General features: G+C 31.0%; 1 protein-coding gene across 1 annotated transcript in view; it reads left to right on the top strand.

Moving 5' to 3' along the window:
• LOC143054410 (DENN domain-containing protein 3-like) overlaps positions 1 to 14,253 on the top strand; it is a 70,842-nt gene extending 56,589 nt beyond the window's left edge. The window contains exons 20-26 of the mRNA XM_076227423.1: positions 3,945 to 4,141; positions 5,167 to 5,285; positions 5,973 to 6,121; positions 6,951 to 7,084; positions 7,480 to 7,616; positions 8,849 to 8,974; positions 9,951 to 14,253. Of these exons, the coding sequence (XP_076083538.1) occupies positions 3,945 to 4,141; positions 5,167 to 5,285; positions 5,973 to 6,121; positions 6,951 to 7,084; positions 7,480 to 7,616; positions 8,849 to 8,974; positions 9,951 to 10,169 (1,081 nt within the window). The 3' untranslated portion in view covers positions 10,170 to 14,253. The remainder of the gene's footprint in view (positions 1 to 3,944; positions 4,142 to 5,166; positions 5,286 to 5,972; positions 6,122 to 6,950; positions 7,085 to 7,479; positions 7,617 to 8,848; positions 8,975 to 9,950) is intronic.
• The last annotated feature ends 261 nt before the right edge of the window (positions 14,254 to 14,514 follow it).

Raw genomic sequence — 14,514 nt, 5'->3', positions numbered from 1 at the left:
AATCACTAGCCAGTCAACAGGGAGGTTGTGAGTTTGAACCCAGCATGTGTAGTTGCCAGTCAACAGGGAGGTTGTGAGTTTGAACCCAGCATGTGTAGTTGCCAGTCAACAGGGAGGTTATGAGTTTGAACCCAGCATGTGTAGTTGCACTAGACCCCAATCTTAATTGACTTAGACTAGAATTGTCAGTTTTCCTATAGAAGGTCTGTGGTTTTCTTGGGGCACCCCTGCTTTCTCCTCCAATAAAAACTGGTTGCCACAAAATAGACCAAAATTGACCTTTAAAATTGGCATTAAGACAACAACAATCAATCAATCATGGCGTATACAGTACGATTTTCGGGAAAGCCATCCCAAACTCCAAACACCAAGTTTTTTCCTGGTGTGACACCAGGAAACTCCGACATCACTCCCTAAATCCTCGGAGAAATTTGGGAGTATTCTCTCCGACTTCCGCGTAAATTCGCTACCTTTTGTTTATTGTATTGGCGACATCTCTACCAGTCTGGTGTGACGCGGTGTCACACCAGGTAATTAATTGCCCTAATCCTTCTGATCTATACCGGCAAGCGACAGTCGAGGTATGCGAGATTTCTAATGTAATTAAACAATTGTATTTCCTGTCTATTGATTATCAGGTAATATCTGATTGCTTGAAACAAATGAAAGATTAAAATAAAAAGCAAAACGTTGTTGTTTATTCTTTCAATTACAATGAACATTTAAATCAAGTTTTAAAAAACAACTATAATTTATTTTAACTTTCGTTTTTTTATCAGTAAATAAATATTTAATTTACTAAAAGAGGTATAATTGTGTAACAATAAACGGAGACTTTCGCTAAATAAATGAGGGCAGTTTAAAGAAAAATTACACGTCTCAAAGTTTTTTATACAAGTAAAAAAGAAAATATTATTCACTTTCTGTTATGCTAATAAGTCTACACGCCATTTCCATTTTATGATTACATAATTGCTTGAAACAAAAGTTTTAAAAAGCAAAAGGTTGTTGTTAATTCTTTCAATTGCATTAAAGTTTTATATAAAAAAAAAAATATACTTGATTATGACCCCGGTTTTTTATCGGTTATTTATATAACTTACGAAAAGAGACATACTTGCATGAAAATAAACAGAAACTAATGCTGAATATAAAATGTGACCAATGAGTTTTAAAAAAAATATGTGTCTTAAAACTTGTTTATGCAAGTAAAAAAGAAAATACTTTTCACCATTCGTTATGCTTAATAAGTCTACGGCATTTTCTCTTCACGATTTGTTAGCATTACTTTAGGATCAATAATACAGTTCGGCTACTTTGAATATTTTTAAAGCAATTAATTGCCGTGGGAAGACGATACGCATCTCAGTGATCAACAGTGCATGGTTGAACTTGAACTTGACTTCGCTCACAATATTGAATGCTAAAAATAGTGACATCAATTTTGCCCATGAGATTTTTATTTGGCGGGAAATAGTATCACGTAACAGTAAACTCATGTGACCTTTCTGGATAACCGTGGGAAAATTCATTCAAGGTTTAAACTTGCTTTGTAATGATTGACATTTGTGTGCGTTAAGATTGAGGCTCTAGAAGGTCCTTTTACAATTGATTAACCGGAATCTCAAATATAATCCTTTTCTGAATAAACAAACACCAGCCATTTATTTTTACGTTTCTCAGTCAACAAAGGACATAAACCTGAACATTATTTATACGTCAATAGTCAACACTATACATTAATGGTAGATGAAAACAGGATGCATATCGTTCAGTTACTGATGGGCATTGGTAGAGACCCTCTGTGAAAATTTGTTGATCATAAAAATCCGATCCACATTTTTTTTTTTACATAATTATTTCTTTCTTGTAGAACACGATATAATTTCATTTTAATATTCTATAGTATCAATTGTTGAAATACTTCTTTTTTTTATTTCGCCGAGGACTTTTAACGAGCAGTAAAATAAGGATTGCGCCAATTCAATTTTTAACCAGATTTTTGTGACAAAAATGTCGATTATTGTTTTGGGGATGTACGGCGGGCGGTCGGTCGGGCGGGCGGCAATCAAATGTTGTCCGTGCATTTACTCATGAACCGTTCATCCCAAGCTTTTAAAATTTTTATATGTTGTTACTGACAATAAAATGAAGGTCAAGTTAAAGAATGACGATTTTGACTTTTACCGTTCAGGAGTTATGGTTCTTGAAAGATTGAAAAATATCGTTTCCAGTCGTGTCCGTGCATTTACTCATGAACTGTTCAACCAAAGCTTCCCAAATTATAATATGTTGTTACTGATGACAAAATGAAGGTCAAGTTTAAGAATGACGATTTTGACTTTTACCATTCAGGAGTTATGGTTCTTGAAAGATTGAAAAATGGCGTTTCCAGTCGTGTCCGTGCATTTACGCATGAACTGTTCAACCAAAGCTTCCTAAATTTTAATATGTTGTTACTGATGACAAAATGGAGGTCAAGTTCAAGAATGACGATTTTGACTTTTACCGTTCAGGAGTTATGGCTCTTGAAAGATTGAAAAATGGCGTTTCCAGTCGTGTTCGTGCATTTACTCGTGAACTGTTCAACCAAAGCTTTTCAAATTTTAATATGTTGTTACTGATGACAAAATGGAGGTCAAGTTCAATAATGTCGATTTTGACTTTTACCTTTCAGGAGTTATGGTTCTTGAAAGATAAAAAAATGGTGTTTCCATTCATGTTGTTGCATTTACTCATGAACCATTAGACCTAAGCTCTTTCAAATTTTAATATGTTGATACTGATGACAAAATGGAGGTCAAATTTGATATTGACGATTTTCACTTTCACTGTTCATCTGTTATGGTTCTTGTGATATTACCAGGACACAAATAAATGTTAATAAATCCGGTTTGCTGTCGTTGTGACAGCCTCTTGTATTTTAAATAATAAAAGATCAATAACAGGTCATAACAGATACACAACACATGATTTTTTTCTTCATATAATTAAATAAGGTTGTGATTATTGTGTTGTGTCTTGGCGGGGAATGTCTCTTAGTATTTATGAATATAGGGCTGCCACATTGCATACAAAACGATTTGTCACTTTACAGTTTCTTTTTTAAATTCAAATATTTCAAGTCGGTAATCTACCAAGGTAGTGAAACATAATATTTTACATTTCAAAATAAATTGAAAGTAACTGAGTTCACTTGTTGATCCGATAAATTAACTCTTGGGTTTAGATTGAACAAATTATCGTAACAAACAGCATTTCATTTTAAGCCAGTTGATATTAATTATATAATATTGAACAATTAATGAACTGGAAATTGCTCACTGAGTTATGTCATAAAAGGTTCTAATTGTGGTAAAATCGCCTTTGTTGAAAAAACAAAAAAATATGACCTGATCGGACTATAATGAAAATACAAAATAAGTGTTTTATTCGTATTTTTATACGTTTGTACGTTTTATTTCATATGACAATGACATGGGCATATACATACAAGAATAATTATCTTATTTTAAATGAAAATGTCACACTTTTATCTGACAAAGAAAGGACATTTAAATAACGTATTTTAAAGCACACAGGTGCAATCAAGATCGATTAAATGTACAAAGGTAATAAATCTGGCTAATCCGATTATGTTGTCACGCGTCATTAATTTTCAGTACATCCGATGGGCAATAAACCAATTAACAGCCACGCGGTGTTGGGAGAGAATCTTTGGAGGAAATTGGGAGTATAATCCGTGATTCGCGGTGTCACACCGCTACACTCGGAAATCGGTGATTAGAGTTCGCGATTACAAACTCTCTGGGCGTACTGTAAGTAGGTTGGTTACACAGTCATAATGGGAACTAATAGGAGTGTTGCACTTTTTAAAAAAATGTTTAGAAATTCAAAAGAAAGAAAAACAAATATGAGTGTTAAAAAAATTATTTTTGTTTCAGTTCTCAGGACCAAGATACAACTCATCATGACAACCCTATGCAGGCTGTGACAGAACTCTGTTTTTACACACGTTACATGAAGGAGAAAAGACATGAACTTCCACGAGAAACACTTGAGACATTGGTCAATAGGATTGACCCTTGTTCTGGAGAAAGCCTCAGACAAACTGTCCAATCATTATTGTACACTCCTGGTGGTAAGTTACACGATAGGATTGACCCTTGTTCTGAAGAAAGTCTCAGACAAACTGTCCAATCATTATTGTACACTCCTGGAGGTAAGTAAAAAAGTATTATTGGTCATCACACTGTCTTTATCACTTTGCTCAGCTCTTTATAAAATTGCATATCACAGCTTTGTGACGTCAAATACATTGATAACTATAATGACCCAGACATATCACAAGGGTGATAATGTTTGAAATAACGTTTATAAGTTTAGCCTTAACTTCTGGTTTTGCAGATGAGGCAAAGAAAACACTTCCAAAAGACGCAAATACAGCTAGACAAATCTATTATCAGGTTATCTGCAAATAGATATTATGAAATATCAGCTGCTAATATGTAAGAAGGCTTTTTGATCTCGTTCTCTGGGCTCACTCGACAAACAGCTACATATTGTGACTCCCAGCTGATATTTTACTATATCATTATGCAGACCCTGATAATCGGTACTTATTAGTCAATAGGATATAACCTTGCTCTGGAGAAAGGGTGTGAAAACAACATTTCACTCCAATGACTAAAAGCAACTGCTACAAGCCCATCATAAAGGTCTGTAATTGTTTGTATGTGGCTCAAATCTGAAAAGACTGAATGTCATTTACAATGATTCATTTATTTCCTGAGATACCAATTATTAGCTCACTTGTCCCAAATTGCCTCGTGAGTTTGTCTCATCACTTGGCATCCGTCCTCCATCCTGTTTACTTTTACAAAAATCATTGGCCTAAATCATATTTAGGGTAACTTATTTCAAAAATGTATCCGAGGACCCTGTCTATCAACTTAGATAGCAGGCATGGCTTAAAAAAGAATATGGGGGTAAAATGCAGTTAATGGCTGATATCTCTGAAACTACAGCATTTTAAGCAAACCTAAATTCTAACTTCAGTGATCATACTGATGAGTCTCATGTAGACAAAATGCATGTCTTGTGTACAAAATTTTAAGCCTGGTATCTTTGATGAGTTTTTAACTGATGTCTTACATTATTCTTCAGATCCCCAACAGCATGTTTTACCAAGACTCTGGTGTGGTATGGGAGATGGAAAAATCAAAATATTTGATGCAATGGCATGGAACTTAGAATCACACTTTATACAGACTAAAACTGCTGTGGTAAATACCTATGTCAAATATCATAAGGAGTGATATGATTGCTAATAAGACAATACACCTTATCACTATTGTCTGCGATTCCTGGACAACACACAGGTTCCTGTAATTGTTTTATGTCATAATACAAAATATCTGATGCCAGAATGAAAAAGTGATTGTTGTATGATGTAAAAATTTCGAGTGAGAATAATTCAGGGATCAGCAGGGATTAACAATAAGGTGAATTGTCCACCAGAGACCAAACAACATAGAAATCAACAATTAAGGCATACCTGCTAACCCACCCATTTTAAGTGGGAATCTCCCTCTCAAACAAAGAAATTCTGGAAATCTACCAATTACTGGTTGACTCCTGGGAGGGAGTATAGAATATCCAGCGTTTGACCTGGAATAAGCCATGTTCATAATTCTCTAGCTTTTTCATTACTTTCAATAGAAATAGATAAACAATAAACATTTATAGGTCAATGTACAACGTTCAAAAAATGAACAAAACCTGTAGAGCATAAAAAGCTATAAAAGGCCCTTGTTGCATTTTCCTAAGAAATTAAGTAAACTTTAAATTAAAGGATTTATTGTTTATTTTATTTAGGTTGTCTAAGTCTTAAAAAAGTGTCAACCATCACTCTCACCCCCATGCAACTAATTTTTGAACAGCTCTAAGTAAAACTTATTATTCTATTGTAGATGTGTCTTGCTGATGTTGGTGGGAGACAGATTTGGGCAGGGTCTTATTATATATACATCATTGATGTACAAACTCTCAGATGTAACAGAGCTCCACTGACTGACCATGCTGACTCGGTCGTCAGTATTGTTGTTGTTAATGATGGCAGGTAAGGGGAAGTAACTTTCTATCATTTATTTATAAGTATATCTGAAAATCTGTACTGATTAAGTTGTTTGCTTTTTTATTGTTGATGATGAAATGAAAAGGGAAGTAACTCAGATTATTATTTTGGGGATTCTTATGTTATTTTAAGTTTGGTGAAAGAACATAACTATGCTTTTGTTGTGTTTTAATTTTAAGTTATTTACCTTTGGAGGTTACATATATTACTACTTGCATGATTTGAAAAATCTGATGATTTTGCTTGTCTCACAAAAGTACAGAGAATATCAATAAAAATAAAATCTGTAAATAAATGTTGAATAGAAAATATCTTTATGCAAAGTCTGTTACTATTTGAAAATTGAATTGTTATAAGAACTCTACAAAACTGACCTAAATTAGTCTTTTATTTTGTATTTAAGGTGGTACCTAACACTACAGGGAGATAACTCTGTAAAGTCAGCTTAACGTTTTAATTATGTTGTGTTGTAAAGGGAATATTAAGCTTCTCAATGATCAAAATTGGTGTTTGTCAAACTGCTATATAACCAGTGTAATTTTTCTGACAAAACGGTTGGTTCAAAATTTTTGAAATTTTTTATATTTTTGTTAAAGGGTAAAAGTAAACACTTTGTCAAAATTTTATGAAAATTAAACGAGCCAAATCAATTTTAGTGAAAGTGTTGGGTGCCACCTTAAATGTTTGAAAATCAATAAAAGTCTGATATATGGCCATGGACATGTACACATTCAGGTCGATTTCTATCTGACACTGATTTATTGCCTCATAAGATTTATGGTTGGGTATTATTCTGACATTTATACGTTTTTAGATATGTTTACACAGCCAGTGCCGATGGTGACATCCTGAAGTGGGACGTTCAGACAATTACAGTCGTAGATAAATGTAGGGAGAAAATCAAAGATCTGAGAAGGCTCAAATTCTATAATGGTTTCTTATGGTGTGGTATGTGGTTTATCATTAATGAATTGAAATGAATGGAGTATACTGTAAATTACAAGATTACTGTGTGTATTCGTTATTGCAGTTTTAGAAAAGCAAATGAAAATGTGATATCTAGGTATAAAAAAAACAACAAGATGACACTTGATATTAGCTGATTCTCCTTTTTAGCTTGTAATTTAAAATACTATAACTTGTATTAAGGTGCAAAAAAATCGAACATCATGTTCTCAAAATTTCTGTTCAAAAGATGTATTAAAATTGTTGATATCTAAGCAATATCCTGTCATCATGATTAGGAAATAAGGTTGCCAAGTCCTTTGCTGTGAAAAACTACACAGATTCCTGTAGATATATTCTGTTTGAAAGATAAATAGTGATTAATATTATGATTTTAGGAACCAAGGTTGCTGTGTACAGGATTGACTTGAGTGGGAATTTGTTACAGAAATATCCACTTATTCAGAGTAAAGCTGTCAATTCTAGTGAAGTATCTCCAGAAATTGATAGTTTCCATATAAGTGAAAGTGGAGAGGTAATTTTAACTTATAGCCAAGATTTATTAGGTGAGATTATATGACCTGAGGTCAAATGCAAGTTGGTTATAACATCCCCTTGGTGTTTGTTCACAATTTGAAATTTTTCAAAACTTTTGCACTCAGATAAATCATTTGAATAGGGACTTTCCATTTTGAAATTTGCCTCTGTGTTAGATATTTTTTTGATTTTACTTTTTGCTACCGTAATCAAATGTTTTTTTCAGTAATGCCATCCACCAAATTCTTAACAAAATTCTTATCATCAATTCTTGTTCTTTTGTTTGTCCAATGAATCAGTTATTAACATTTACAAAATGTAAATTAGTGGACATATAAAATCACAGGCCAGTATTGTATGTTAATAATTTTCTCTTTTTCTTTTATGCTAAGGACTGTCAAGTTCCCGAATGTGTATTAGTCTGATATATATTTGATCCTTGGTGTCAAAGTTAAAATCAGATTTTTAGTTCCAAAATGTGAATTAATCTTCTGTAAAAACAATTTTTTTTTTAAATTTTAGTTCATTTATATGTTTTGGAGTTTAGTATGAAGTCCATGAACTAGTACATTTTTAATTTTGGGGTCAGCTGAGGCCCATCTCCTTGTGTAGGATTTTCTCTTTGCATTGAAAACCAATTGGTGGCCTTTGGTTGGTTTCTGACATTTTCCCCATTTCCATTCTTAGTTTTGTTAACTCGTAATTCTTGATGTTTTTGATTTTTATTACTGGACCTAAACTGGAGATGACCTTCAGAATTCTTTGTCAAATGTCTCTTTGTACAATGTTATAACAAATTTAGTATGGTATATATTGTATACAGGGAAACACTGTTCAAACTGAACTTATATATATGTATGAAGAAGCAAATGATTAGATTGGGAAAGGTAATATTTACATTATTTTGTACCTTGCTGTACTTCAATATAATTTTGATGCCCCATTTATGGGCATTATGTTTTCTGGTCTGTGCGTCTGTTCACGTTAAAGTTTTCGGTCGTGGTAGTTATTGATGAAGTTGAAGTCCAATCAACTTGAAACTTAGTACACATGTTCCCTATGATATGATTCTAATTTAAATGCCAAATTAGAGATTTTACCCCATTTCCTTTCAGGGTCAACTGAACATAGAAAATGATAGTGCGGATAGGGCATCAGTGTACTATGGACAAATTCTTGTTCATTAATGTTTTAGTACCAACTCAATTGAAAATCCTTCTGTGATTTTAGATATGGGCTGGCTATAGACGGTCTGGTATTATATTGATATGGGACAGTACACAGGGGACACTAAAAGAAATAATAGATATACCCAAATGTGAAGGAATTAGTTCTATTGTACAACAGGAACAAAAGGTTTGTTAGAAGGCTAAATGTACTTTAGGGAAAAGATCCTTTATTTCATAACTTCATACAGATCTTATGTAACACATCAACAGCACAAGGTGTTTACTTCAAAGTATGTTAAGAAAACTGTTCTGTCTTCATAACACTCGTTAATACTAGTACTAGAATCAAAGCAGAAGAATTTCAAAATCAACTAAAAAGATGAAAAACATTTAAATCCCAATATTTTCTAAATGTTGTGTTTGGCTTATGCCTGTGGGAAAGAGAAACCTTTAAATTTAAATTTCATCTTCAAACATCATGAACATAAAACAATTAAGTTATTGAAAACTGATATTTAAAACAGACCTTTGGTGCCAAAAAAATAAGGAACATTCATAAAGCAGTGTTAATTTTTTTTTTTTGAGTGTTAAATTTATGTGCATTTTCATTTTGTCAGTCCTGACTTAATTATGGTAAATAGGGGTTCAGAAGAAAACACTAAAAACATTGGGTAAGAACATACAGGGTCATCTCTTGTTATCATCAGTAAAGTTCATAAGTCAAATTGAAAGCAGTGTATATTCTTCATGAACAAAATAAACAGCAGGTATAAAAACATATACTTTAATTTTGAACAGTATATTTAATAACAAAATAATAAATGCATTCAGAGTCAATGTAGATTTTAAAATGAAAGGAATAATTACCAAAACAAGTCATTGTAAATTCACAAATTATTGCCTGCTTTTTTTTATTGTGATTTTTGACAAATGGACAAAAATCCAAGATTATTTATTGTGTTATCAGAAAAATCTGCATACATAGTTCTTACTGTTGGGATACCCACACAGGTGTATAGTTAGCATTTATAAAAAGTCTCACAATTTTTTCTGAATTTACAGTAATATTTCATGTACTTATATGCAGATGAAGACAATGTGTTAAAACTATACAAAACATTGAAAAATATGAGTATCAGTAACAAATGTATTTTTCCTCATAGGTTTGGGTTGGGAGCAAAGATGGCATCATACATATTATCAACACAGAAACCAGAAAAGTGGTCAAACGTCTTCAGGCTCACGATGATGCAGTCAGGGCTTTGTGTTGTGCACAAAACAGATACATTATTAGTGGCGCAGGAAGTCGGGATGGGCGCATAGCAATGTGGAGTTCTACAGACACGAAGACAGCTTCAGGAAAATTTATACTCGATGAATAAATACATATTTCTTCCTTCATTTATAACATAATATTATCTAGTCAAGAAATGAGCTGTGTCTGTTAGAAATCAAACTTAACCCAAAGAATATCAATACATCTGTGAACCAACATGTATTTCTGTTTGAAAAAATCTTTATGCAAAATCTGTTACTCGATGGAAATGAAGTTAATAGAAGAACCCTATCAAACCAAAATTCATTTTTTATTTTGTATTGAAATGTTCCTTACAATGTACATTTCATACATGCACTCGAATGAGGTCAACTGCTATATTAATGTTAGATTTTCAACATGTAAGCTTTTAATAGGGTGCATATTAGAATTTTAATACAACAATCAAATTGTAGAAATATTGTAACTCAGGTGCAAATTGAGAGTGAAATTATGTTTTTCTGTCTTTGTTTTCAAATCTATGATTAGATAGGACAACAACGATGGTAGTACCAGGATTCTATTAATTAACATAAGGTCATAATGAAAAAGCTATAATCAAAATCTATATTATACCAGTTTATTGCTGAGCTTATATTTTATTTCAGCTGCTTATTGGGTATCTTATACCATGTGACTAAGGAATATTTGAAAGCACTCAACAATATAGGCATATAGGCGGTGAAATATGTTCACCCAAGGGAAATATGATTTTTGGATGGTGAAAAAATTCTTCATATCAACCTGAACCAATGGAAAAATTTTAAACTCCACTGCCTTTACTTTTTTAACAAAGCAATAAATTAACATGTAATTTTTCTTATCGGTTACTTTTATAACTCAACATAAAATAAAAGTTGATAAACAGCATAAGTCAAAGTTTATGATTTTTTTTTATGACGAGTTTTTAGTTTTATGTATAAAATAATTTTGAATATGATGATGACACAACTGGAAAATATGTACATTTACCATTTGTATCATCCAATGTGTCTGTATTCAGGAGAATATGATAGTGGAAGTGAATTATTATGTTTTGGTCAATGTCACATGGGATAGCCTCAACCAATGAAATGTTGATTTTGCATTCAATATTTATATACAATAGAATGATATATTATGTGAAATGTGTTCTTTTAAGGTGCTATACATTTCAATATACATGAACATACTCAAACAAATGTGAGTCTATTTTGACAGTCTTCTTGAGTCAACACTTGCCCTAGGCTTATGGATCAGGCCAGTAAAAAGTCTGTTGAGGTCAGTAAAGTTTTCATTATATAAGTAACAATGCAGTAGGAAAAAGTTATTGGGACTGTTTAATTGTCAAATATAATGTTTACATGGAGAAATGATACGGCATGTTTTCAGTGTGAATTCAAAAATATTTTTTCAACCTTTCACACTATAGACTAAGGTAAGTTCTGTTCAGGAACATATATATATATAGACATCGTGATCATATTGATGAAATATATCTGTTATCTGAAATATTTAACATTTGTTCATTTTATTGTTATTTTTGGGGTGATGTTGTTCTCTTTAAGACTGGTTATAAATTATATTTTGTAGTGTACTGTATCATAATTATATGATCCATTACCCCATAAGATTTTTCGTTGGCTATTATTCAGTCATTTTATATATATATATATTAGATATACTGTTAAATCTTTAGCTTCAACAAGATAATACTCCCCACCAAGATGATAGTAATAATCTAGATTATCAGATTTTACATTTAAAAGATTATTTTACATCTTTTTTCATTTTGTTATTTTTAATTGAACATTTGCTTACATTGTTGGTAGCATATATTAATGTTTTTTGTTAAGTCTAGTTTTTAAAGGGAACGTACCAGAGTAAAAAATATGAAAATAAATATAAAACACTGCAAATTTATGTCAGTCATATTCCAGGCCTAAGTATTCCCTTGATATTTGCAAATAAAATATGAAAATTTCAGTATAAACCCTTAACTTCAAATTTTGATGATTGTGTTTTAAAAATTAAATATTTCAATTTTTAAAATTTGTAACCTACTAGATGGTTCCAGCCTCAATAACATAAACTATTGTCTGGTTTCTGTACATTGAAGCTTTTACAGAGGTCAAAGTAACATGGTTTCGTCATCCATGTTTATCTTAGAAAAAAAAAATTGTGTCTCAGAAATCTTAGTAAATCACTAAAAAAAACACATATTGCCAAATAACCTTTAAATTCAGAAATTATTTGATGGTTTATTATTGCAAAAATTGCAACACAATTGATGAATAAAAAGATAAAACTCGCATTTTATATTTTGATAAAATGGTGTTTTCCATTATTTCCTGAAATTAGAAATATTTAACTCACATGTGTGTTCATTATTCAACAAAGAAGATACTAATAGCAATCATTTAAAGTATATAGCAAATTCTATTTTTAACATTCCATTTAGAATTGCAAATATTTGACCGGACAATAAAATTATCAGTTCATATGGTTAATATAATTTCTTTTATATGTAATATAATACTTTGTCCAAACCCTTATAAACCAATTCTAAACTTTCCTTATCCCTGAATCTTACAGTAACTCATATAATGTACCTTGCCCTAACACAAGCATTAACTCTAACATAGAACATCCTCCAACCTAATCATAACCATAAATGAACCTTAACCCTAAAACATAAGGACCATGGGCTCCCTCCTTTTAAGGGAAAACAAATTTTGCTTATATCAGTCAGGGGCGTTACTTAAACAAGTAACTTTTTTTAGTTACTTATATAGGTAATTTTTGTTTTTAAAAAATATAAAATTACTCAATAGAGTTATTTTAAATTTCAATAAAAGCAGGGACTAAATGTAGTTTTCATGAATTTTTACATCATTTTATATCACAAATTTAAGAATTTGTAAGATTTGAGAGGAGAATAGACATAAGGAGTTACTTTAAAAATAATGACAAAAAAGTTACTTGTCAATGAATAAGTTATATTGTACATCTTTGAAAGAATTAGTAATAACACTTATTTTAGGAACATATGTAATTGTTTTGGGTTTCAAATTATAAATAACTTCAAGTCTTAATTAATTCATATGTTTCTATCTATTTATATATGTCTACCTTCAAGATTTTGTAGGAAAACGATATTTTAATAGTCCCAAGAAGCCTCGATATCAAAGATAAGTGCGTCAGAAAAGCAATTAGTGTTTCAGAAGTATTAAATTTTATATTTCATGGGAAAAATAACCAGAGGTCTGTAAACAATTGTTAAAACTAGTAAAATTTGTATAATTAGTCACCTATAAAAATAATATTTAGAAAAGTTACTTATATAAGTAATTTTTAAAATAGCCTCGTTTTCAACATTACTTATATAGGTAATTTTAAAAGTTACTTGTTTAAGTAATGCCCCTGACTGTATATAGGGAATCAATGGAGCAAAAATGGAGCTTAGGTCAGTCAATGGCCCCCTTATAAAAAGTTCTGGATCCGCCACTGCCTTAGGTAATAAAATACAGAAAAAAATAGACACATTTATATGTTAATTTAATCATATTTTAATAGTTAAATCCAGGTTAAGTAATAATGTACACAAATAAGCATTAATACAAGTGAATAATTTATAGGATCCAGAACCAAGCTGTTAGCTTATATTAACACATTTCCTATGATATTATGTAAGAATTTAGTTGTTGATTATTTCTTCTCTCTATTTTGTTTACACATGAAAATGTTGCATCATATCATAAGAGTAAATTTTAGATTTTTGTTTGACTTAAGAATATGTAATTTGTTTTGTTGTAAATCTATGTAATTATGTTATATTTAGAAAATATAGTTTGTTAATGATTTTTAATGATGTAAATGGATATAATTTTTTTTTTTGAATCTGTTACTTATTATTAATCATGTTAATGCAAATTTATTGCTAATTTATGTAAACTTGTTTTTAATCTATGCAAATTTATTACTAACCTATGCAATTTTATTCAAATTTGTTACTAATTTAATATAAATTTAATATTGTTGTTTTGATAAGACTTTACACTTGTTACATGTATATTTCCTTGGATTTCACATTGATTTGTAATAATCTGTTATTTATGGAAAGCCAACATTACATATTTGTTTTAAATTGGTATTAAATAATGTGTCAAAAATATGAATTCCATATACATTGGGTATTGTTGTTTACTAGATAAATTTTATGTTTATACCCCTGCTCTGTCCATTAGTCTTTCTTATCTCTCATTTTTCTCTTTAACAACAATTCATTATTTGTTATATGGCTTCATTTTAGGGTGGTACCTAACACCTTGACTAAAAGTAATTTGGCTCGTTTAATTTTCATAAACTTTTGACAAAACCTTTACATTGACCCTTTGACTAAAATATAAAAATTCATGAAATTTGAACCAGAC

This window comes from Mytilus galloprovincialis, chromosome 12 (assembly GCF_965363235.1).
Source record: "Mytilus galloprovincialis chromosome 12, xbMytGall1.hap1.1, whole genome shotgun sequence".
In the NCBI taxonomy this organism is placed as follows: Eukaryota; Metazoa; Mollusca; class Bivalvia; order Mytilida; family Mytilidae; genus Mytilus; species Mytilus galloprovincialis.
Note: the sequence above shows the minus strand (reverse complement) of the source record. Positions and strands in the feature narration are given on the sequence as shown.